General features: G+C 42.9%; 1 protein-coding gene across 3 annotated transcripts in view; it reads left to right on the top strand.

Moving 5' to 3' along the window:
- Positions 1-23,376, top strand: part of prkd3 (protein kinase D3) — a 37,068-nt gene extending 13,692 nt beyond the window's left edge. For 2 of the 3 annotated variants that reach the window (XM_056426556.1, XM_056426558.1), the window contains exons 3-20: positions 3,163-3,301; positions 7,601-7,732; positions 8,112-8,269; positions 9,082-9,271; positions 9,365-9,442; positions 9,532-9,718; positions 10,131-10,254; positions 10,473-10,550; positions 13,130-13,406; positions 15,528-15,580; positions 16,323-16,395; positions 16,492-16,598; positions 16,727-16,888; positions 17,915-17,959; positions 18,563-18,661; positions 18,749-19,016; positions 19,402-19,487; positions 20,687-23,376. In XM_056426556.1, the coding sequence (XP_056282531.1) occupies positions 3,163-3,301; positions 7,601-7,732; positions 8,112-8,269; positions 9,082-9,271; positions 9,365-9,442; positions 9,532-9,718; positions 10,131-10,254; positions 10,473-10,550; positions 13,130-13,406; positions 15,528-15,580; positions 16,323-16,395; positions 16,492-16,598; positions 16,727-16,888; positions 17,915-17,959; positions 18,563-18,661; positions 18,749-19,016; positions 19,402-19,487; positions 20,687-20,860 (2,430 nt within the window). In that variant the 3' untranslated portion in view covers positions 20,861-23,376. The remainder of the gene's footprint in view (positions 1-3,162; positions 3,302-7,600; positions 7,733-8,111; positions 8,270-9,081; positions 9,272-9,364; positions 9,443-9,531; positions 9,719-10,130; positions 10,255-10,472; positions 10,551-13,129; positions 13,407-15,527; positions 15,581-16,322; positions 16,396-16,491; positions 16,599-16,726; positions 16,889-17,914; positions 17,960-18,562; positions 18,662-18,748; positions 19,017-19,401; positions 19,488-20,686) is intronic. The other variant, XM_056426557.1, reaches the window with a different exon arrangement.
- The last annotated feature ends 3,478 nt before the right edge of the window (positions 23,377-26,854 follow it).

Raw genomic sequence — 26,854 nt, 5'->3', positions numbered from 1 at the left:
GAGACACGAGCGCCCGACCGCATTAATCATGTAAACGCTATTCTATTTCGACAAAAAGCCTTTTACTGGCCTTCACACTTTGGTTTTGTATCACTCTCCTGTAATAGCGGAGACATTCAGCAGAAGGTTGTACATGGATGAGTTATGATTTATGAGTCGCCTCCCTAATTTACCATTTGGCAACTGTTAGTTCCATCTCTGCAGCAGGAAGCATCGATATTCCTCAACGCCAAATGGCACACATGGTTATTCAAACCAGTTTATTTCTTCATGGCTGTTGAGGTAAAATATTTTTGGTTCCCAATGATATAGGACAATATTTCAGATCTATCCCCCCGGCTCTCTCTCATCATCTCCCTTCTTCCCTCTTCTCTCCTGCCTATCACTCTCTTCCCTTATAACAGGATTTAGCATATCAATGGCGGATTAGTTCGTTTAACAAAAGCTTACTACTGCAAAGCCTCTTTCCACTCGTCTTTCCAGCCTGACTTGTGGACCTCACACACAGCTCCTCCGCGCTGAGGCCTTTGGTGAGCGTGTGTGGTCGCGGCTGCTCTCCGCTGAATGGGTCGGCGTTTGAAGATGACAAAAGACATGCTCCGTCACTACGGGCGTCGGAGATGTGTGCGGCATGTGCGGGTGGTGGTGTGTGAGGTCGCACATGTGTACAGGAGCGTGGTTCTGTTGTTGCGTGGGGGCTGATTCACAGGTTAGCCATCACTTATCGCTCTATCGGTACGATCTGAACAACACACTGTTCAAATGTGCTCTATTGTTCTTGTACCTCTCCGGCTTCCTCTTGCTTTAATGGGACCCGGGGAAAAAAGTAGTGTCCTCTGCCCTAGCAGCGGTTATACGTGCTGCTCTGCAGATGCTCCGGCCTGGAATGGGACTCGTTCTGTTGGGTGGGAAATGTTGCACGGTGGGTGCCAAGAGGAGGTGACTCCAGCTGGCTAGATTTGGGCATCGACCCAATGTGCGTGCGGGTTTTCGAGTGGAGGAAAAAACCCTCCTTGACACTGCGGCCGGCGCAGGAAGGATGCCCCGACTGCCTGCGTGGTGGTGGTTTGAGCTACGTAGCATTAATCACCGCAGAGGGTGACAGGGTTTAGGATGTCGGTATGTCCAGTTGGAAATGTTCCACTCTGCAGACACGCGCCTTGTTTTACAATCAGAGCCCGGCGAACCAACTCCACACAGGGAGCGGTGGGTGGTGGACTCCGATGCAACACATGGAAAGAATGAGAGTGTGTCTTCCTGGTGGATTGTTGTCACACAATATCCTCATTTGGCAACAACGGATGAAAACACAAACACACAACAGGCCCACGGTGTTTGCAGAAGCTTACTTCTCGTCTGCGCCACAGTGTTATCAACGCATCAGCTTCACGGTGGCGGTTTTGTCTGTGAGTGTAGGCCTACGTCCAATCATTTTGAACCCACAACCTTTTTTGCGGTTCATAATGTGACAGTCAATAAGGGAGCTTTAATCTGACACAGAATGACCCCTCCCATAACTGTTGGGGTTATTCTGAGATGAGGCAACACTTTTATTCCTACTAGATTTGAATATCCATATTTATTTACAATGCTCACTTTATCTAAATTACATTAAAACACCCAACGTTTTGGTTTTGACATGCCAGTGAGTTATCTACCTATATTGCTGCTTTCGGCTGCATGCTCTTTATTTCAAGAGTGAACCTGTCGACAGTTCATGAATGCTATTCTAACCAGGACCTTTCATGGGAAAACCCCATTGCTGTAGAAGCAGCGATGTTATCATCCGTGCTTTATTGATCCCTAAAGGGAACTCTGCTGGGAGAGCAGAGTGTAGGTTTGGACCTTTGTCAGAGAGTCTCAGCCACCAGCCTGCTGCCTGAAGGACCAGAGCCGGCCTCAGTGGTCATCGCTTTCTGTGCACAATTCCATTTCTTTTGCCTTCTGACGGTCCTCCGGCGCTGTTGACACGAGTCATCCGATACACCCATGTTTTACTGAGCCATTAATCTGTCTTGCGGTCTCTGTCTCTGTTTCTTGGCAGTCGAGTGGCTCCAGGTGTCTTGTGTGTCCCGTGCCCAGATGCTTTGCCAGCCCCCGGTGCTCCTGGGGCCACGGTGGCATTGTTCTATGTGGCCCATTGTGCGTGACCCAGGTTCAGGGGGAAACAGCTGGTGGATCCTCCAGCACCAGCCCGCTTGGCACCAGCCCGCTTGGCACCGCGACTCGGTCCAAGCCACGCTGTGAAATAACTGTGCCTCCAATTCTCCTTTTGATACTAACCATGAAGGACAGCTCTGAACATCCAGATTCTGATTGGCTTCTTCTGGTTGGCAAAGTCATGTTAGGATGAGCAGGTTAGGAGACCCGGGTCTCCTTTTGGCAATATTACATGTATGTTTATACTTTTTTTGGTCAGTATTCATACAACTTGGTTGTCGCCCTTTCCCTGTGTCAAGAACGTCGCTCTCTAAGAGGCCGAGGGCTTGCCTCGGTACCGGAAGTGACTCAGCCAGTATTGACTGCCGCTGCACTTCCTTTTAGCTGATTCTCCTCTCAGGATGTTTACCTCCTCCTCCTCCTCCTCCTTCCCCGTCTTGCTCTCCGCCTCCTTGCGTGATCACTTGACTTCACGTCGATGCTCTCAGCTCCAGGTCAGAGCTGGCTCGCCGAGGTGGATTTTGGCCCGGACATCGTCGGTGACGGTGACTGCTGAGTTGGGGCTCTTGGCCAATGCTGGACGCCACATGATTCTTCATTGCGTACACTTATTAAACAATATAACTGATACATCACGTACATTACTTACTTCTTCTTGGCTGAAAGGTCCTTTTAGTGGTATTTCCTCCTGCTGTTATCCCGCTGAAGGGAGGAAAGGAGGTGTGAGCAGGAGCCACTGGGTTCAGAATACTCTAGTGCCCATACTGTTGGTGATGTAAGCCACTGAATATGAGTGTGTGTGTGTGTGGATATTTACTGGAGGTATACTACAGAAAATATAATAAATACAAGTCGGACTAACAGGGTTGATCAGTATAACTGTCTCTTTCTTTGTCTCTCCGTTGCTGGACATGTGCATTCACTCTGCTTACACGTTACATCTGTCATTATTTATCAGGCCCACAGCTTCACTCACATCTTCACATCTCCAACTCTCTCCAGTTCCCAGAGTGCGGCTTCTTCGGCATGTACGACAAGATCCTGCTCTTCCGCCACGACTTAAACGACGAGAACATCCTGCAGAGGCTGACCTCGGCGGAGGACATCCACGAAGGAGACCTCATTGAGGTGGTGCTCTCTGGTATGTAGGCTGCAGTGGAACCGTGTGAATAGATGCTCGGTGTGTGTCCCTCCACCCACTCTCTCTCCCGCTAAAAATGTGTTGAATAGTTTTTGCACGCTATTTCTTTTCACCTTCTCAGATTAGTTTGAACATGAGCAAACAATTAATTGTTGCAGACCTTTGGGAACTATTGCTCCTGGCACATTTAAAAGTACAGAATGAACAAGAGATGTAATCATTCAGTCGCTTAAATCAAGAATCTAAGATGTTTTTATGTTTAAATAATGAGAAAATCTAAATGACTCATTTCCCTAATCATGGGAGCTTGGGTCATGAGGGAATAGTTCGGCATATTTATGACATGAAATGAAACCAGCTGCCAACATGACATGTATTCTTCAACTATGGGACTGAAATCCAGCAGAATGCTTTGAGCATATCTGACCTGTGTATTTAGTAAAGAAAAAAAAGGTATGTTTTACAAATTTGGATTTAATCTAAGGCTCAGGTCAGTTGAAATATTAGCAAAAGCTTTGACTTAATGTTTTAGACATCCAAACAAGAGAACCATTGACATGAAATACAACCACGCTGTATATTTCTCAAAGTCTAAAACTAATTTGGGCTGCAACAATATAATATTTTCATAGTCAATTCATGTTTCGATCATTTCCTTGGTGAACTAATCAGCTTTTTGTTCTTCAACATGTCAGAATATGGTGAAAAGTGTTGATCAGCGTTGCCAAAAGCCCAACAAGATGTCCTCAAATGTCCACGATTCAGTTTATTCACGCAGAGGAGTAAAGAAACCGGAAAATATTCCCAATTAAAAGCTGGAATGACTCCAGTTGATTTATTTCCCGGCGACACTTCTCTCGATTATCCAAGTAGTCGACAAGTAATTGATTCGTCACTCACAAACTGGAGGAAGCTTCATGTGTTCCATGTTTTATGCCTCGTCATGGTTGACAAACCTCCCAGTAAATAGGATGTAGTGTCTGATTCAAAGCGACTCCAGTGGGTCAGATTACTCACCCAGACTTTGCCTTCAAAATGAAATATTGGTCTTCTTCAATTCGAGGAATCACCCGACACTCCACCCACCCGCCTGCTTTTTTAAAATTCAATTCAATTCAATTCAATTCAGTTTATTTGTATAGCCCAATTTCACAAATTACAAATTTGTCTCGAAGTGCTTTACAATCTGTACACATAGACATCCCTGCCCCAAAACCTCACATCGGACCAGGAAAAACTCCCAAATAACCCTTCAGGGGGAAAAAAAGGGAAGAAACCTTCAGGAGAGCAACAGAGGAGGATCCCTCTCCAGGATGGACAGATGCAATAGATGTAATGTGTACAGAAGGACAGATTTAGAGTTTAAATACATTCAATGAATATGACAGAGTGTATGAATAGTTCATAGTAGGCTTATTCCACGATGGAGACCTCCACGATCCATCAGGCAGATGGCGGTAGAGAGGAGGAGTGGGTGGAGTCTCAACAGTGGGCGGAGTATCAAGAGGACAGTGGCGTGGTCAGGAGCAGGAATTCCACAACCCAGACCTCGATGATCCATCAGGCAGATAGGATCTATGCCGTCTCATAGGGTCCGATGACCCCATGAGACGTGAAGTCAAAAGGACTCCGGGGAGAAAGCAGAGTTAAATCAGGTGATAGATTTCTTTTCTTCCCTCCTCCTCACAGTTTCCATCAAATTGTCCACCTTTCGAGCAGGCGGCTACGCAGGTGTTTGGTTTTTCGCTGTCATTTCCTGCGATGACTGAATCAGCTTCCTGTGCAGTGCTGAGACCAACAAGCGGCTCAGGGTATCTGTTCGGCTCTAATCCCTTCTCCTGCTCCATCTGTCTCCACTGAGAAGCACCTGACACCACCTGTGCTGTATATCTCCCCCTCTCTCCTGGGCTGAGAGTATTGTTTGCAGGGATTTAGGGAGGGGATGATTGTATAGGTTCAGGATCTGAGGATACTGCAGGCATCGGGGCTGAGGAATGTAGCCTAAAGATTGGAGAACTTCCTTCTTTTTTGTTTCTGTCTGTGTTTGTCTTGTGCTGTCTTTTGTATCAGCCTCTGTTGCTCTCTTTCCCTCCTTGCTTTCTCTCATTCTAATCCCTCCTACCTCAACAAATCCATCTGCAGGTGTGTAAGCCCCGGTAGTGGAGCTTGACAGTTTATAGCCTGCGATATATAACTCGTGAAAACCACCGAGAAAGAGCCGCATTCCAAATTTGCTACACATGCAGCAAAAGCAGTTTAAAAAGAATGAACTTTTTTTTTATTTGAACCCTGAAATAAACTTGGCCTCCATCACGAGAGGGGCTTTGCGTGTCGGACATCTTTGTTTGAGAGGCACAAGGTGGGAGATAAACGTTCCCGAGCCCCTCACTCGGTTCAGAAAAACAATACGAGCCTCCAGTCTTCCGTCCGGTTTCCCCGAACCGACCCGTTGTCGGGAGAGAGACGGTCTGAATATCTCTCTCGCTGCGAGAGGGAGGCCGAAGTGGCTTCTTGGCTGTGGGCTCAAAGCAAAGGGTTTGTTCCCCCCCCCCCCAGTAAGTGATTGTAGAAGACTGAACACACGTTTTGATGTGCTGGACACAGCGGACTCAGGCCATCGCGGCCACGATGTTTGAGGCTTGGCCCTGACCGATTGTCCCTTTGTTCTGTTTTCCCCTTAAACTTTCACCCACACCAGCTCCACCTTCACCGCTGCCGGTGGTGGGAACATTGATATTTTCCAATACCTTCTGCTAGTCATCAATACGGCAAACTTGTTTTTGTCGGATAGAAACTCGCGGCCTCCGATTGAACACTGCGTGCCTCAACGCAAACAGATAGCGCATTCATGCGAGCCTCTCCGTGTCGTGAGAAGCACCCCGAAAAACAACGTGTTGAGTTTATGTTCGATGTTGTTTGATGATAATTAGCACGACGAGCATTACATAATGCGGCGGCTGCTAAGAAGCGGACAGTTGTTTCGCAGACGTGTGTAAAAATGCTCATGAATGCCGCCTCTCATCTGTCCCTGCCAGGGAGCTGTGTTTGCCCGATGACATGTGACCTGTCGGAGTTCTTTCTTCTCTCTCTAATCAACACCCCCCCCCCCAGCCATTATAGTTATATGAAATGGAGGCCTGTGTTGATGGTGTGCATATGAATATCTCAGAGGATTTATTAGCAGCAGCCCCCATTAAGTGGCAAGAAAATTATGACACGGTTTGTTATTGGGGTTGATACTGGAGTTGACCTTTGACCTGTCCTGCCTTTGGAAATGTTGCTTTGTCAAGCAAACAGATTAATTTAGTGTGACTTAGCTTTTTTTTTTTACTGCCAGTGAGGATTTTTATGCCATCTAAAGTTTGTTTTTCTTTTTTTCTTTTCCCAATCTTTAATTCATTCCTTTCTTCAAGGATGTTTTCTCCTTTCTTTTTATATGGAGCAGATTCTTCGCGAAGAAAGTGTCTATTTGTTTTTACAGGCCACATGTCACAGTTGTTGTTCAAGTGTGCATCTCATTACAGTCACACCAGCTGAGAATGTCCACAAGCCAATGTGTTTGGTTGAGTCACCTCAAAGGAAATTAACACACACACACACACACACACACACACACAAACACACATTGCACAGGAACAGCGAGCAGCACGTTGCTAATGCACGCTCTGTAGGTTCAGTTGCAGGTTTGGTCTCCTCCATATCTCACGCATCCTCACATCTTACTTTGATGATTCACAGCCATGACTAACCAACGCTCGCGTCCGACAATGAGTTCAGTGTGTGTGAGACATGAAGAAAAATAAGAGAGAGACAGGCAACGGGATGCATCCCCTTCTCTGTTGGTTTTGATATTGTGTTCTTAATAACAAAGGTGGACTTATTATAATAGGATCATTCAGGATGTTGCCACTACTCCTTTCATCCATAAAGTTATGACATTGAAATAGTGTATTTGCAGATGTGGCGCCCTCTGTTGCAGCGGTGTTGACACAGCACTGTTATTTGTTTGTGTCGGAGGACTCGCAGAGAGCATCTCAGTTCTATTAGATTACTTTCTCATTCATACACACACATAAAATGAGACTTAGGATTGTCTTGGATACGGTTTTATAAAAAAAAACGTGTGAAATACATTTGATAAATGGCTGCTCTCTTCTTGTCCTTTTAATATTTGTCATCTTTTGTCATGATCTTTTCACTTCCTCTTGTCCTTTTCTCTTCTTCTTTTGTAACAAACTGTTGCCAGATTTGTTTTGCTTTCGCCAACTATTCCTTCTTCCACTTGTGTATTGTTTTTAGCTCAAGCCACAGTTGAAGACTTCCAGATACGACCCCATGCCCTTTACGTCCACTCCTACAAGGCCCCCACCTTCTGCGATTACTGCGGGGAGATGCTTTGGGGTCTCGTCCGGCAGGGGCTGAAATGTGAAGGTTAGACGTCAACACACACAAACACCTTGTTGAATTCTCTGGAACCCTGCGGTGCCATTGTCAAGACTTCGAGGTCACCGACTGGAAGAACTTCCTCTTTCCTACTGTATCCACACACACACACACACACACACACACACACACACACACACACACCACATATCTGACCTCAACAATGCATCTGGGAGATATACAAGCACACAAGAAAAATGTGGCCCTGTAGCCAGTGAAATGTTTTCATATCCCAGACACTTCTCTGATTATCCTTTCAATCCACCAGCGGTGCCGTCGTGTGAAGACATGCTTTGTGCTGTCATCTGTAGCAGCTCCACTCCAATAGTGTTTGTGACTGATGTCATTTGTGTTTTCACGTTCTAAGGATGTGGGCTGAACTACCACAAGCGCTGCGCCTTTAAAATCCCAAATAACTGTACTGGCGTGAGGAAGAGGCGACTGTCCAACGTGTCGCTGCCCGGACCCTGCCTCTCCGTCCCCCGACCGCCACCTGCCGAGAATGCCGTGGTCGTCCCGGACGAGGTGAGTTTTGATTGGCCGCTTGCATTAATGCGTGTGCTCGGACAGAAATGGATAGAAAAAAAGTTGGGAAGACATCAGCATCTGCTCGTTCTCCGAATGAAGCGGGAACGATAGGGAATGATTTGTATCATCCTCACACGTGGAATGAGCTGGCTGGGAGAAGTCAGGCGGGGCGGCGGGGGATGGAGGATGAGGCAGTCGACGCGCGCGCGCTTCAGGCTTTTTGTCGGCGGTGATGTCGACTTATCATCTCTGTCTCTGTCTCGGGGAGTCTCCTGGGCCCCGTTAAATACCACCGATGCAGAAAATTGAAATGAGCTCTCCGGAGATCTTATGAAACAGAAACAGTTTGTGTTGCCGCATTGGAATATTCCCCTCTCGTCCGTGTCCACACAAAAAAAATGATCATCAGGAAATGTAATTATGCGGATGACATTAAAAGTCAATGTTTCTGAAAATGGAGAAAGCTTCCTTCCCATTTATGTCAGGATCTTCCAGCTTGATTCATTTCTATGAAATCTGGATGAAATGCCCATATGTGGTAAAACCTGACAAATCTGAACAACGTTTCTCTTTCACTACGTGGAGCGTGTTAACTATGCAAAGTCATGCTAACGCAGTATGACGAATCTCTTTTTCCCTTTCCCACTTATTTCTTCCTCTTCTTCTACTGCCACGAAATTATTCACTCTGTCTTTCCCGAATCACACGTCTACTCCCTCTGAGGCGCTTGCTCTTTTATTCTCCCTTCACATCCTTCCTGCATATGTTTTTTAAATTCTTCTAAATTCAGCCCCCCCCCCCCCCCCTAGAGGTTCCATCCGGAGGCCGGGAAGAGGATCCTGTCCTGGAGCGGCCGGCCTATCTGGATGGAGAAGATGGTGCTGGGTCGGGTCAAGGTGCCGCACACCTTCGCCATTCACACCTACACTCGCCCCACTATCTGCCAGTACTGCAAGCGTCTGCTCAAGGGTCTCTTTCGCCAGGGCATGCAGTGCAAAGGTTGGACTTCTTACGAGTGGCTTCATTTTTAGAAAGGCTCGGCGATGCATTGACACGCTTCTCTTGTCTTTTTTTTCTTATTCCATCTGCCAGATTGCAGATTCAACTGCCATAAGCGATGTGCTTCAAAGGTACCTCGGGACTGTTTGGGGGAGGTGGACTTCAACGGAGGTAATTTCTACATCCAAGTTCACCGTCACAGTGGTATCTCTGCGATATTTGCATTTTTAAATATCTGCATATTTGATGTTTGTGTGTAGAGCCCGCCAGCCCTGGCCCCGACTCCGACACCACCATGGATAACATGGAGGTGGACAGTGGCGATATGGATAGCGGCAGAGGACTGGACGACCCAGAGGAACCCTCCACCCCCGATGAGAGGATGTTCGACATGGATTCTCCCTTATTGGATAGAGAGAAGGACGAAGAGCCCATCAAGGCTATTAGGTATGAAGCATTTGAGTGGAGGTTATCCCATTTCTGCTGCTCCACAAAAATGATGGCCGGTCCAGTAAAAAGGGTCAGGAAACAAGAGGGAGAAGGGGAGGACGTGACAACAAACAAAGGTAACAAAAAGCAAACAAAGAGCAGCGGCCTGATTCAAAACGGGGACTTTGCGGCTATGTTTTAAATCACTAGGTCTAACTGCCCAAATGCTATGTTTATTCTACAGCAGCAGCGCGCTTTTTATTTTTCCATGAGTGTTGCCCCCGCTGCAAACATAAAATACATCACTTCCTGACCTACCAGACGTTGGGTGGTTCGAAGAATAAATATAAGAGGTTTCATGAGCTGGCTACAGGTCAAGTACACGTAATTGTCATATGAAATCTTGATATATATATTTTTTTGTGTCTAGCCCTTCCACCAGCAGCAACATCCCTCTGATGCGGGTGGTCCAGTCCATCAAACACACCAAGAGGCGGAGCTCCACTGTGGTGAAGGAGGGCTGGATGGTTCATTGTACGAGCAGGGACAACCTGGTAAGACTGATAACCAAGGAGCCCAGTCTGAAAAATAGGCTGCGCTTAGCCTGTGTGCTGGGTATAACTCCTTCTCCAAAGCTGTTCACATGTGTTGAATTCAGCACAGAAGGTATTTTTACTCACGAAACTAAATTCTAAAGCACTGTAACATCGGTGGGTGATGTGCTTGTTGTCGTGTTGGACTGACTTTGTTTTCGTTTTTTTTTCTTAAACAGCGGAAGAGACATTACTGGAGGCTGGACAGCAAGAACCTGAGTCTCTTCCAGAACGACACCGGAGCCAAGTTCTACAAAGTAAGCATGAAGCGATCATCTTTTTGGAAAAATCATGTCCTCGTCCCCCACATCAAACGCACAGAAGCGTTTATTAAACTGTCAGAGAACGGAGCAGGATTGGATGAATTGAGTCCATTATAGCTCCATACCTGTGTGTCACACTCATGAGAGGTATGTGAGTCTAACCAGTGGTTGCTGTGTGACTCAGCTTTTGGGCTGTCGTTGTTGCAACTGAGGTCAGTTCGGCCCTCTGAAGTCCCCCCTGTGGTTCCTTACCCTGTAGCCTGGTCTCTTCCCTGCATGAAGCGAAAGTATCAAGTCACCCAGCGTTCCTATCTTTATCTATATCGTCATATCGGATCAGATGGGGCATTTAAAGGGCTTTTAAATGAGAGTTGTAGTTTTGCTCCCCGAGTGAAAATAAAAAGAGAATTTACAGGAAAATTGTCATGCATGATGATTCTATAACATGAGTGAATTCTTAGAAAAACGATGAGGTTTGAATTCAAATCCATTGTCAAGTAAATGACGAAACATTGCAACCTCGATATGTGAAATCAGTCGTGTGAGTGTGTGTCACCTCCCGGCTCAGTGCCAGCGCCGTAGTCAGTCATTACACTGCCGCAGGGGCTTAATAGCACAGTGATTACACACTGAGGACTCAGGGAGGGAGCCGGCAAGGTAAAGACTTCCACATGTGTGTCGGCGGTTGTGTCAAAATCCTTTTATTGTTCGTGTCGCTTTGTGCGTCTTGAGACTTTGACGGCTCCGCGAGGTGGTGGTCACACCGGTGCTGCAGTGGGATGCTGCAGAGTCGGCACGTTCACTTCTCAGTGTGTTTGTGTGTGTGTCAAACAGGTGGTTTTTATACGTCGCTGTTTCTAAAGTCATCTTTCTTACTACCTCACATTTTATGCTGGTAGTGAAACAAGTCAGAAAATAAAAATCTTGATTCACTCACATTCCTTTTTAAAATTATTATTCTGTCACACCCTGCATCCCCTGCCACTAAAGCCTCGGAGAGGAAACCTCAGCAGGGACCGACTCCTCGGGGTGTGTTCACTGGCAGCTTTTTGTGGTTCTTTATTATCAACTCGGCTACGCTTCAGACCTCCAGGAGGCGAATAGAAAATTGAAGGCTGGCTGGAAATACTTTTTTTTTTCATGCTCCAAAGTTTGGTCTTTGTTCCGTGGCTGTCGCTTCAGGGTAGCAGTTATTTATCCGATGATAGATAATCAGAGATGATCTTACAGTAGAAAAAAAAAGGTCCTCTCAGGGGGGTTGTTCTCCGAAACCACAGATTCCCATATGCTCGCTGTGCGTCCGGGAAACCGTCCGTCCTTCTCGCTTCTCTGAAGTGTGTTGCCTGCTGCTCATCAGTGTGCGGCTACTGTTCTCCCCTCTCCTCCATTCTGATTCGTGTGGCGGTCGCGTGGTGGCTTGCCTAGCTTGCTTGGCTGGCATGGCAGCCATTTTCTCCATTTGGAAGCCATAACGGCTCCTCGTTTGAAGATGAGACCCCTGTACTTGTGGCTTTCTCTGAAGACCCTTTCATGGGGTGAGGGGGCTTCTCTCTGTCTCTGCCAGATTGAGTCCTGTCGCACTCAAACGTTACACACACACACACACACACACACAACCACTTACACGCCCCCACCCTTACACACACACACACACACCCCGACCCACCCACACTCTCTATCCTGAGGAGGACCGGTAGTTGCCGTGTCTTTAGTCTCAGTGGCGAGCGGTAGCGCCAGCGGCTCGTGCTCAGATGGGGCCTCTGCTGGCCTTGCCTTGTAATCAGGGAACCGGAGCACTTACGCCCGCCGCAGGGCCCGCTCACGTGACCCGGCCCCGCTAACCACAAGCACTTCATCTGATACTCTGCGGTGAGCCGCGTGGAGGGGACAGCGTGCGCCTCTACGAGCCCCCATTGGCTGGAGCCTCTGTGTGTTTTTTAATTTCCGACCCTCCCTCCTCTCTTTGATTTGCCAGTGAGTTGGAGAGGGGAAGGGGTTCTGTCCTCTCTGTATGTGATCATAAGCGAGAGAAGAAGTCAAGGAGAAAGTTAGAGCTGGAACTATACAGTCAACACTGTGTGTGATTACTACAAACCAGTGGGGAGGCTTTTGGAGTGTGTGAGTGTTACTGCCTGTGTTGCTGTTTCTTTGTATGTTATTGTTTAGGTGGTGCATGACATCATTTTGAATTGTTCCGCTATTTTTTTTTCTACAAAAAAATGGTTTTACAAAATTTGTCAAAATTAAATGTTTCTTTTAAAGCAAGAGAGCAAATAGTTTTAGCAATTTCTCTGTAGATTTGTCTTTATCAAAGAGTTTTTCATACATTTTAATATGTGTATTTTTCTAATTATCCGATGAGGTTATTTTTGTGTGTGTTGTTGTCTCCGACACCAATACAGTGTTCATGCCACAGGTGTTTTGGTTGTTGGTGATCAACCAACAATCAGTGGACTGAATGAAGAAAGAGAGAAATACAATTAGACTCACTTAAAATAGTCTTGATCTTATATGTTTGAGAAAATTCTGTTTTTGTGAATAGCTGTAATCTCTGTCCCTCACCCCTCCCACAGGAAATCCCTCTGTCCGAGATCCTCCAGGTGGAACAGCCCAGAGCCCACAGTCATCTGTCCCAGGGCAGCAACCCACACTGCTTTGAGATTATCACCGCCACCATGGTTTACTATGTAGGGGAGAACAACTGCAGCCTCTACCACAGCCCCGCGCTGGCCGCCTCAGGAGTCGGCGTGGACGTGGCTCAGGGCTGGGAGAAGGCCATCAGACAGGCCCTGATGCCCGTAACCCCGCAGCCCAGTGTGGCCAATCCTGCCGGCCAGGGTAAAGATCACAGTGAGTAGAAGACGACAGCTCTCTTGTGCTAAAAAGAAGAAGAAGAAGAATATACACTTTTATTAATTCGGTAGACATCCCTGCCCCAAAACCCCAGACAAAAAGGAAAAAAATAAAAAATAACCTTCAGGGGAAAAAAAGAAAACTGCAGGAGAGCAACAGAGGAAGATCCCTCTCCTAGATGGACAGGATGCAATAGATGTAATGTGTAGAGAAGGAATTAGAGTTAAAATACATCAAATAATATGAATGAATATGACAATGGTTCATAATAGTTATATTCATCACGATGGACCCTCTCCGTATCCATCAGGTGAGGTGGCAGGAGGAGAGGAGGGAGGGCGAGGTCTCAACAGACAGTGGGCGTAGGCAGGAAGGAATTCACCGACCCAGATGATCCAGGCAGCAGATAGGATCTATGCCTCAGTCCGATGACCCCCCCCCCATGACGTAAGTCAAAAGACTTCCGGGGAAAAGAGAAGTTAGTAAACGTGATTGAGAGATGAAAATTCATCTTAAGGAGAGAAAAAAGAGATAGGTACTCAGTGCATCCTAAAACGTCCCCCGGCAGCTATAAGCCTATAGGGGAAATGAGTTCTCTGCATTTAACCCATCCTTAGTTATTAAGGAGCAGTGGGCAGCGGTGAAGCGCCCGGGAAGCAACTGGGGGTTCAGTGCCTTGCTCAAGGACACTTCGACTTGCAACTAATGGGGAGAGCGGGGATCGAACCCACAACCCTGCGGTTGCAGGACGGCCCTCTTACCCCACTGAGCTAAAGTCGCCCCAAAAACATTGCTTTTGTGGAATAAATGATAAAACTACTTGAATTACAACTAGCACAGTTCATATTTATTTTATCTCAATGGTGACGTTTAGCCGGGCAATCGTATTAAATAGGATATTGGGACGGCATGTGCCGAAAGGGGATTTCAAAGGGCTCAGACCATCTTTAAAAAAAAGCCTTCTTAGGATGTTTCATTGTCCTTAATGAGATGCCAAGAGCCATACCGAATCTTTTGGCGTGCGAAACTCATCTCAACTCTGAGATTGAGACAGATAGCATTGTTTGTAATACAGATCAGTAAGGAATGTTTGTGACTGCGTGCCTTGGTTCCACTTCTCAGTGAGGAATTGTATTTTACAAGTCCTCACTCAACACAAGACTCGTAGGTTACTTCGGGCCAAGGGCTACAACAAATGAAAAGTCTTGACATGTCTCTGGATAATAACTTTAAAGTTTGCTTGATTACAAAGTAGAGCCACCTTGGCTAACATGTTCCAAAAGCACTGGGGGGGGGGGGCAGCTTTGGCTTTATCTCTTTAGCTTGGAGGTGACAGAAGTGACATGACTCCATCTCCTGCACAGTAGTTAGGCGTTGTTGTACATTACATTTCATTTAGCTGACGCTTTTATCCAAAGTGACTTATAATCATGTAGTGTAGACACAGCTACAGGGAGCAATTCAGGGTTAATTGTCTTGCTCAGGGACACATGACTATGGCGGGGATTGAACCGCCAACCCCCTGATTAAAAGATGGACCTGCTAACCACTGATCCACAGTCCCTCATTTGGTCAAAGAAGCCTAATTGGGCTTTAATCAATTCAATTCAATTTATTTTGTGTAGCCCAATATCACAAATGTTCCTCAGAGGGCTTTATAGTCTGTGCACATACGACATCCCTGTCCCAGAACCTCACATCGGATCAGGAAAAACTACCAAAAAATAGAAAAAAAACGTTCACGGGGAACAAAGGGTAGACATTAATTTGTCATTCCGAATCTCAATTTATTTATTTTCTTTTGCGTGTAGTAATCAATAAATAATCACAGCATTGTGTTTTGTTCTTGGGCTTTTGTATTGGCCAGCATGTGGAATTAGCCACTGTTGCTATTTGAATTCTCAGTTATGAAATGCATCGCATACTTGCACCATTCCGTCACGCACAGCTTCCCAGATCAATTTTATTGCATGCAGCTGCGATAAGCTAGAAAGTTGTGGAAAAAGTAATAATAACGCTATTATTTGAGCAATGCGGACTGCAATTAACAATTCATGCTTCTGCTTTGGTGTTTTTTGAGTTGTTGACAGTGTAAACATCATGTGTCTTGTCCTCCAGAAGAGCTGTCCATCAGCATATCAGTGTCCAACTGCCAGATCCAGGAGAACGTGGTGAGTGGGGCTTCCTTTCTCTGGGAGGAGCTGGAAAATGTTACAGCACCGCCTGCACATGCATTCACATGCTCATTCAGTTCTTAACTTGTCAAATGTATGTTGTCGAAATGTTCTTTGTTGTTGTTAAATGTTGACTGTTTTCAATTTATTTTTTACTTTATCACTTTATTACTATTATTTCACTTTATGTCAGACAAAAGAGACAAACGTATTAAGCCCATTGGCCGTCAATTTAGACGTCTATGGTTCGAGTAACTGATGTGCTTTTGTAATAAATCTCAAAATATAAAACAACTAACTTATTTCTTCTTAGGGCAATTTTACGTTGCTCCACAATTAATCCTTCTTGGGCTGAGTATTGCTTATTGCTATTACTCCTCTCCTCGAACTTGATTTTCTGTATGTTCAACATTGGAAAATTGACAACAAAGATAACTTTGAACTTTGAAATAAAGTTTCAGTTGGGGAAAACTCTGATATTGTTTACCAAAACTGTCAGTGGAAGTTTTTATGCTGCACACATTGTGAAGCTACTGAGCCATATTTTTGGTAACAGGATTTTCATCTCAGTTCCACTTCTGCATTGAGTGAAAGTGAAATATTTGGCAATACCAGAAAACATTGTGGATTAACAAAATATTTCTTCTGGGCTTTTGTTGATGTAACCTTAATTGATTCCATGAGAAAAAAAAACTCAAAGAAAAACACAGCAGTAACGATGCACGTGTTCCCTGTCTAGGATATCGCTTCAGTGTACCAAATATTCTCTGATGAAGTGCTGGGATCCGGCCAGTTTGGCATCGTTTATGGAGGTATGTTACTTATATTTGATATAATACAGCTCTACTGTGAATTGTAATGCATTTGTTTAAAGTTATGCATTACACCATGTCCCATTAACATCTTAGGCAAACACAGAAAGAGCGGCAGAGACGTGGCCATCAAAGTTATTGACAAGATGAGATTTCCTACCAAGCAGGAGAGCCAGCTGAGGAATGAGGTGGCCATATTACAGGTAATGACGAGAATCTATCTCTGACATCATAGTCGAGTCTATTCATACTCGCACCACATGTGACACACGTTGTGACCTCGCTGTTTCTGACCCAGTGGAGCCTCAGTGTCTTCTGTGCTTCTCCTCAGAACCTGCATCACCCAGGTATCGTGAACCTGGAGTGCATGTTCGAGACGCCGGAGCGGGTGTTCGTCGTCATGGAGAAGCTGCACGGCGACATGCTGGAGATGATCCTGTCCAGCGAGAAGAGCAAACTACCTGAACGCGTCACCAAGTTCCTCGTCACACAGGTCCGTGCTGCTCACCCCCCCATAGTATTACTTATGGTATTACTCGTGGTATTACTCATGGTATTACTTATGGTATTACTTATGGTATTACTTATGGTACTACTTATGGTATTACTTATGGTACTACTAATGGTATTACTTATGGTATTACTCATGGTATTACTTATGGTATTACTTATGGTATTACTTATGGTATTACTTATGGTATAACTCATGGTATTACTTATTGTATTACTTATGGTATAACTCATGTTATTACTTATGGTATTACTTATGGTATTACTCATGTTATTACTTATGGTATAACTCATGGTATTACTTATTGTATTACTTATGGTATAACTCATGTTATTACTTATGGTATTACTTATGGTATTACTTATGGTATTACTCATGTTATTACTTATTGTATTACTTATGGTATTACTTATGGTATAACTCATGGTATTACTCATTGTATTACTTATGGTATAACTCATGTTATTACTTATGGTATTACTTATGGTATAACTCATGGTATTACTTATTGTATTACTTATGGTATAACTCATGTTATTACTTATGGTATTACTTATGGTATTACTCATGTTATTACTTATGGTATAACTCATGGTATTACTTATTGTATTACTTATGGTATAACTCATGTTATTACTTATTGTATTACTTATGGTATTACTCATGTTATTACTTATTGTATTACTTATGGTATTACTTATGGTATTACTCATGGTATTACTTAAGGTATTTTTGTAGTTTGGTTTTCTTGAAGAAATGTTACTTTCTTGATTCTTGTTGTTCTGAGTTTGTCCTCATGGTTGATTCACTTATTGTAAGTCACTTTGGATAAAAGCTGCTGCTAAATGATATGATATTATGTAATATTAATTTCTCAGCATTCAGGCTGACTTTAACTGGATCGCTCCGAAAGCTTAATGTTACTATATATTCTTTATTATTTTGTATCAAAGCTTTGTTCCCCCCTCTCTCTGTCCTCCCTTCTTTCTTCTTTTTTTGGGGTGTCAGCCCACTGAGTGTCTGCTGCAGCTCCAGGGCCTGTTTATTCTTGTGGTGAGCTGATTGGGGGGAATTGTTTATGCGACTGGCCTGCATGGCATCACGGCCCCCTCCCTGGCCCTGGATTACAGCCTGCAGTGTGCCGGTGGCTTTGTGGCTTGATTAGAAGAGCAGCAGGCCCCTGGGCCTCCGCGGATCACGGGCTCCAAACAGAAGCGGGGCCATCAGCGACAGCCCCATTAGCTGCGGCGGCCCGGCTGTGATGTGGCCGGGAGGACTTCTGTCAAAGTCAGGGTCAGCATAGAGGAGCCAGGCACTCTGTGGTTTTTGGTCCGGGGCCATAGGCAGACATGCGTGCAGCGCTCGCTTACGCCAGGCCTCGTGAATATAGATGGGATGATGAGATGAGATCATGTGTCGTTACGGAGGTATTGGTCAGGATGGAAGTATTTAAGGGCATTTGCATGCTGTTATTTTTCCATATGGCTGCATCATAGATTCTACTGCTTAGAATATACAAACATGATCCTGTTTATACCAGACACTTCATGCATTAAAGCCTTTAGATGCTGGAGTATATATCATTGTCATCTGGGTTTTATTACATCTTTTTTCAGCTAAGTCTTTGCTTTTTTGCATTAATTTTTCTTGCTACAGATCCTAGTGGCCTTGAGACATCTGCACTTCAAAAACATTGTTCACTGTGACTTGAAGCCTGAGAATGTACTCCTGGCTTCCGCAGAGCCTTTTCCTCAGGTAAAACAAGAAGAGAAACGGTATATGTATCGATGCCGGCGCATGTGTGTGCAGATGCATTGACAACATGACTCCGTCTCCTCGCAGGTAAAGCTGTGTGACTTTGGCTTCGCCCGTATCATCGGCGAGAAGTCCTTCCGCCGCTCGGTGGTCGGCACCCCGGCGTACCTGGCTCCAGAGGTGCTGCGCAGTAAAGGCTACAACCGCTCCCTAGACATGTGGTCGGTGGGAGTCATCGTGTACGTCAGCTTGAGCGGGACTTTCCCTTTTAATGAGGACGAGGACATTAACGACCAGATCCAGAATGCTGCCTTCATGTACCCCTCAACGCCCTGGAAGGACATCTCCGCGGAGGGTAAGACGGCATAAAACTGTCTGTCAGTTGTTCCCCTACCCTTTCTGCTGGAATCCACCCATGGATGCTCTACCCGTCACTCGGCGGCTTGGTTGAACCTGTTGGTTTAATGTCAAAGTCTTTGTCTGCGGCCGAGGTGAGTCACTCTCAAACCTTCCCCAGCTGCCCCCCCCACCACCATACTGTCTGAAAGATATGACAAGTTGAAACAACTGAGGGTGCTGGCGCTGCTGTTTTAGTAACTTTAGTAACCCTGGTTCCTGCTGAGCTCCATCTTGGAGGCTGCCCCTTTGAAAGGCCTCAAGCAAGCTGTTGGCATGAGATGAAAGATCTTTTAAGGTCAGTTCACAGATACAGTCTGCTCATTTTGTATTTTTCTTCACAGCCACAGATCTGATCAACAATCTTCTCCAAGTCAAGATGAGGAAGAGGTACAGCGTTGACAAGTGTCTCAGCCATCCCTGGTTACAGGTGACACATCAGCTTTCTTTGACCCTTCAACCCAGATCGTTCTTCTTTTTTTAAAAGTTTTGTCATAATTCAGTCAAATCTGAACACACAGACTCACACTGTTCAATTCAGCATGACTTACACTTAAAGAAGACATATATATATATATATCATAATCAATGTCAATGAAATGTAATTTTGCCCCTGATATCACTCGGAGAGTGGCAACAAATGCCCTTATAATTTCCTCTAATAATGATGATAATTAAATAGAATTTTGTTTTTGTTCTTTGTTCCTGTACACACACAAAATCAAGAATTATTAATTATAAAAAAACAAAGAAATAATTAATAATTGTTTACAAAAAATTAATAACAATAAATAACCACAAAGAAATAAGAAAAACACTTTGAATCTGTAGACTACTGCCTAATAATGTTATTAGTGCCATTTTTATGACAATTGCTCATATACTGTAAGCCTAAATAAGTATATTTATTATTTTTTAAGAAAGGTTAAATGTTATTTTACAAGTTTAAAAAAGTGCCCCCAATTTATTTTTAAATGCCCCTGGATTTCAGTTAGTGGGGGCAAAAACTGCCCCCTAAAAAATATGTTCATTTCCTACCCTGATCATAATCATCATATTTGGATGTTTTCTTCAGTCACTGATAGTCGTGAGTGCGTCAGCAGTTAAAGTGCAAACAGGAACTGCTAAAGGCTGAGTCAGCATGACTTTCCATGGTGCAAATTTGCCATGAAGTAAATAAATATTAAACTTAATCAATTCACTGACTCCATGGCAACATCATTTGTGTGCAACACATTCGCAGTAAAAAACTAGTCTGCGCTTGTGGAAAGGCTCTTATCTGGCAGCTGATCGAAGAACATGAGGATGATTGATTTGTTTCTCTCTGCGTCTGCGTTGAAGTTACATAGCAGTGGCCGACTTTATGGGTGAGGATTACTACTCTACAAATACTGAAAAGACCGTAAACAAATGCTTTCTACTTGAAAACGTACTATTGTATATCGGCCCCCGTCCTCTCGCGTGTATCCAAAATGTTTTTCCTAAGCATTCAAATTGACGACTCTGCTAAACGCCTACACATGAATAGAGTTCAAAGTAATTCAATCCTATTTTTCTGTCATGAACACCTCCTCGCTTGAGGACCGCCGTCCTGTTACTCATTTAAAAGTGCATGTCGCCTATCCTCAGGACTACCAGACATGGCTGGACCTCAGGGAGTTTGAGACGCAGCGAGGCGAGCGCTACATCACCCACGAGAGCGATGACGCACGCTGGGAGGAGCACGCCGACGAGCACAGTCTCGTTTACCCGAAGCACTTCATCATGGCTCCCAACCTGGACGACATGGAAGAGGACCCCTAGTGGCACGGCCGGGGACTTACTACGCCACATGTAGTAATAAATAAAAAAGGACAGGAATCTTCACAGGGAGTCTTTGGGAGCGGCGGATTTAACCCCCCCCCCCCAAGAACTGTTTGTTGTGGAAACAGAGGGAAGCCGATCAGGTGGAGGCTCACTCTCCGGAGACTTTCACGTGGGGGGGGGGAAAAAACGACAGAATTTGTAGCAATGATGCGCCGCCGCGGGAAGAATGCGAGCAGAGTGCAGCAACGCATTAAGAAACTGTCAGGAGAGATGAGTGTTCATCTTCTTTTTGCACGATATCCAAACATTCCATGGATTTACTCACGTTGTTCGAAGCAATCACAAACCGAAACGAGGTGAACCTAATAGTCGAGTCGTTGCTCTCACAATGCCGGATAACTGAGTAATAATATGGCTCTGGCCTTGGATGTGAGACAGAGAGCTGGCTGACCCCAGGAGTAAAGGGCACTTTCACAAGAGATTTTAAACAGTTTGCTTCTCTTCCCACCTGTTTGTGAGGCTGTCGTTAGGCAGACAACTGGAACTATCACATATATTTCTTTAAAGAAAAAAATGTATTTCCTAAACATGGTAGATTTTTTTGCACTATAAAACCATTGAACATATGGAAGAGGAACACGACTCGACTCTACAGAGAGCGAACGGTGTGATAGCGTTTTAACCGGAGGTAATCGGCAGAAAGTTCATGCGGCTCGTGCGGTATCGGCTGCTTTGTCACCATTTATTATGACAAACCTCGAGACATGCGGTTAGCGGCAGCTCATAGTGTCCGAGTTTGATCAACTTTCTCCATGGAGTGAGGGACCAACAGACCATGAGCAAAAATACTCATTTTATTTCAGTGTTTCCAAACCTTTTCTAAATCTACAATGAATATTCATTTCTTGAGTCACTGAATAGTCATTAAATGCAATAATGGAGACATTTGTTTTCTGTTGAACGTGAGGCATGGACTCTATGTTAGAGCGTCATGTTTCTGTGCATCTTGCTTTGGACTTTCGCAGTATTCTTGAATGCGACTTTTCAAGCACTTCAATTCTGGAAGATGTGTTTTTCCGATTTAGGTTCCTGAATGTTGCAAACCGAGGTTTTACACAGAACAAAATATTGGTGTGAGTTACCTTGTTTATGATGTTGTCTGGACCGTCGTAAAAGCCCTTTGTGTCTCGACAGCGGGCCGTACAAACTATTACAATGTTGTCCACATGGGAGTTTATTGTAATGCAGTTTTGTTGTTTGCTCTGTTGGTGTGTTTTAGGAGTACGTTCCTGTTTGTTGTCCTCTTCCTATCTTCTGTGTTGCCGCTGGATTGGCAGGTGTCAGTGTTTTTGTATATTTCAATACATACCAATGGAATAAAAAAACAACACAAATTTCTCAACTGAGGGCAAACACACTTTTCTTCAAGCCCTAAATGTCTTTCTGCTCACGCCCCTGACTAATAGTACATGTTGCGTTCCAGTGCCTCAGTGTGCATGCATGCATACGCAGCCCTGGCGTATAGCGTTGTGCATGTTGCATCACTGTGTGTGTGTGTGTGTGTGTGTGTGTTGTGGTTTCACATGTCAGATCCTATTCTCAGCAGCTGGATGTGATTGTTGCACCACACCGAGCCAGTCGCTCACCACAAGGGAGTAATGACATAGTTAAAGAGGGTGGTGGTGAAGTGGGGGTTTGTGGAAGGCTTTGAAATCGCTATCGTGGAGTCACTTCCAGTATCAAACGTGTGCTCAGCTCTATCGCAGAGAATAAATGGTCTTATCCCTTCAGAACGGGACTATTGTTTGAAGGTGCATGTTCACTGTGAGCTTCGGAGAAAAGACAGCTGCCGTTGATTTAGCAACATCTTTGAAGTGTGCTTTCCCCGATTCCTCCTCCAATATCTACACTGCATTTGCTGTAGATACCGGCTGATCACTGTTAGCAATCATGGCTAGCATTATTGCCACGCTATCATCTTAATAGCCACTGATGAGAGGTTTTTCTCCCTCTAAATGATACGTCTCTCCTGCATCTGGATGTTTTCAAGATGTGGGTCCTCTTTGCAGGCCAGATGACCCCATTAACCTCTAGGTGGGAGACGTTTAAAGACTGAAAGCCACAAATACCACAGCACTGTTGGAGTTCACGGAGTTGGTCCACATTCAGCGGTGAACAAAGGAAATCCTGACTAATTCCCGTAACATGCCACATATTTTAGTGTAGCTTGTTTCAGTGATATCGTAAAGATTCCTGGTGGAAAGAAGTGAAGCTACAGTGAACTGGAGGAACTGAGATGGAGCTAAACTGCATGGGAAAGAAAGTGATATGTCTCCCTCCTCTGGCTGGACGGAGATGTAAACGTTTCAGTAATCTATGCCTGTTTTGAAACGTTGACATCAAAAGGTTCGTGCTAAGTAGTCGTACCCTTGTAGTGTCCACTTTATTAGGTACACCTGCACAATCTAAAGCAATCCAATACATGTGTCCTGCCATTAAAAAAACAATGTTAACACGAGTTATTTTATTGAGAAATGTTTCTAATATTCCCCCTCATGTTTGTGAACGGGAAGGCCAGGATGTATAATGTAGTCACCTTTAACTAAGACCTCCACACTGAAGCAACGCTTCACTTTAAGCCTTTTTCAAAGAGCTAGCCTGCCATTTCGGACATTTTTGCCTGGCTAAGTTATCACAGCTGTTACATATATTGTGGTAATTACGACAGAACGAAGGCATGAATTGATAGCGAGGTTCATTCTCAACTACTAAAACAAAAAAATACAGTTACTTCCCAAGTAAATTAGTTGGTATGAGTCGTTAATCTTGCTGCATCTGGTCAGGTCACAGTCAGGAGAAAAGACAGAAAGACGACTGAGAGCGCGAGATCTGCCACATGCGCAAAGGGTAGTCCCCAACTATTCACACCATTTAACCTAATAAAATCTAATAAATAAAAGTATTCCTACATTTTGTGTTACACCCTTTCAATATAAATATCTTTATTTTTGTAATTGATTTAATGAAATATACCAAACCATATGTAAATGTGTCACCTCTAAGAAGGTCTTGAATCTTTTTACAACAATAAAGTAATAATAAAGTAAAAAAAGTAATAAAAGTTAAAAAGCAATAGAATGTACAAAATGAAAAAGTACAAAAGTAATGGAAAGTAAAAAAGTAATAAAAAGTATAAAAGTAAGTAAAAAGTCATCAACAAGTAAAAGATAATCAAAAAGTACAATAGTAATAAAAAGTACAAAAGTAATGAAAAAGTATTAAAGTAATAAAAAGTACAAAAGTAATGAAAACGTACAAAAGTAATGAAAAGTACAAAAGTAATTAATAATAAAAAGTAATACAAATATTTTGAAAAAGTAAGAAAAATAATGAAAATAAAAAAGGAAAAAAAGGAAAAAGGTTATACAAATAATAAAGTAAAATAATAAAAAGTAATAAAGTAATAAATAGTAAAAATGTAATAAAAAAGTAAGTCATAAAAAGTCATAAAAAGTAATAAAGTAATGAAAAGTAAAAAAGTAATGAGCATTAAAAAAGGACTAAAAAGTAAGATAAGTAATTTGTAAAAGTTTAAAAGTAATAAAATTAATTAAAAGTAAATAAAGTAATAGAAGTAAAAAAGTAATGAAATGTACAAAATGAAAAAGTACAAAAGTAATGGAAAGTAAAAAAGTAATATAAAGTATAAAAGTAATAAAAAGTAAAAAGTTATCAAAAAGTACAAAAGTTATAAAAAGTACAAAAGTAAGATTCTTTTTCCTGAGAAAGCTTCGATCCTTCAACGTGTGCAGCAAGATGCTGGAGATATTCTACCAGTCGGTTGTCGCCAGTGTACTGCACTTCGCCATTGTCTGCTCCCCAGCATCGGAGCCGGTGACACCAGCCGTCTTAACAAACTGCTCCATCATCGGCTGCCAGCTGGAGCACCTGGAACAGGTGGTGGAGAGGAGGACGTTGAAGAAACTTTTGTCCATATTGGACAACCCGGACCACCCTCTCCACCACCTACTACAGGGACAGAGGAGTACTTTCTCCAAACGTTTCCTCACGCTCCGCTGCCACAAGGACAGATACAGGAGAACATTCCTGCCGACGGCTATTAGGTTCAATAACAGATCACCTCTTGCCAGATCCCAGTGCAAGAACTGTAATAATAACTTAATATTTACACGATGTTGATCTGCACTTCACACATTTCATTTATTTACACGACACACATACACACACATTTCATTTTCTTTTACACTACACACATACACACACTTTGCATTTTGCACACTCGTCTATATTTAATATTTTTATATTTAATTTAATTTTACACTGCAGTCATTAGTATTGTATTGTGTATGCATATATGTTGTATATATATATACATAAATATTTTATTTTATATTTTACTTTGTATACTTTGCACAGTCATTGTATTATATTTGTTTGTGTGTGTGTATATATAGATACATATATGTTTCATTTTCTATACATATATATACTTCATTTTGTATTTTATATTTTACTTGTATACATCTATATCTTTCATCCCTGTTTTTTATATTTTATATTTTATTCTCGTGTGAGTTTATTGGTGCTGCTACTGTGACGACAAATTTCCCCTTGGGGATTAATAAAGTATCTATCTATCTATCTAATCAAAAAGTATTAAAGCAATAAAAAGTACAAAAGTAATAAAAAATACCGAAGTAATTAAAAGTAAAAAAGTAATGAAAAGTACAGAAGTAATTAATAGTAAAAAAGTAATAACAATATTTTTTTAAAGGAAGAAAAGGAAGAAAAATAATATAGAAAATAAAAAAGGAAAGAAATGATAAAAATGAAAAGGTTATACAATTAATAAAGGAAAAAATTAAAAGTAATAAAGTAATAAAAAGTAAAAATGTAATAAAAAAGTAAAAAAGTCATAAAAAGCAATCAAGTGATGAAAAGTAAAAAAGTAATGAGCATTAAAAAAGGACTAAAAAGTAAAAAATTAAGAAAAATATTTTTTTAAAGTTTAAAATAATATAAAGTTTTAAGTAATAAAGTCATAAAAAGAATTTTAAAAAGTCATAAAAAGTTAAAAGTTAAAAAGAAGTCATATCGTCATAAAAAGTTACAAATTCATAAAAATGAATAAAGTAATAAAAAGAAGGGGAAAAAGTTATAAAGTAGTGAGGTTCATTCTAACGAATATGAAAAACAAATTCAGTTACTTACCAAGTAATTTAGTTGGTATCAGTCCACGTTAATCTTGCTGCATCTGGTCAGGTCACAGTCTGGAGAAAAGCGGAAAGACGACAGAGCTGTGTGATCTGGCACATACGCAAAGGGTATAGTCCCCAATCAAACACATTTATTTTTGCGTTGATATGCACACCATCTAACCTAAATACATCTAATAAATTGAAGTATTGCTACATTTTGTGTAACACCCATTCAAAAGAAATATCTTAATTTTTTAAATTCATTTAATTAAATGTATCAAACCATAAGAAGGGCTTCAATCAGTTTTTTTGATTGTATGATGACCTGCAGCCTGCATAGAGATGTATGTACACTAGCAGGCTGTTTTCACACGCATCTTCTCAAAGAGAGGACGTTGCTCTGTACTCATCTTAAATCTCTCTTTTCAGATGCGCATTAATTTGTGACCACAAAACTGATTTTGCAGCCAATCGTGGTCCGGTATGCAACTGTGAAGATAATTCCCAGCGATGATTCAGCGTTTGATATATTTGACCGATCGATTCTGCTGGTCAATCTAAAATCTTGAATCCAAGGAACTTTAGAATATGTTGAATATATCGAAAAGGAAATGATTGAGGCTCTGCAATATAGGGGAAATTTATAGTTAATAGAATGAATACAAACAGAAAGAAAACAAATAAGGAATATAGCGGCCCATGTTTGTTACATACATAATGTCACATGGGCTCAATGCCCAAAGAGTATCTGCCCTTCTTCTGTTTCCACTGA

Source organism: Pseudoliparis swirei, chromosome 11 (assembly GCF_029220125.1).
Source record: "Pseudoliparis swirei isolate HS2019 ecotype Mariana Trench chromosome 11, NWPU_hadal_v1, whole genome shotgun sequence".
Classification (NCBI taxonomy): domain Eukaryota; kingdom Metazoa; phylum Chordata; class Actinopteri; order Perciformes; family Liparidae; genus Pseudoliparis; species Pseudoliparis swirei.
The sequence above is the reverse complement of the archived record's forward strand: the minus strand, read 5'-3'. Positions and strand labels throughout refer to the sequence as shown.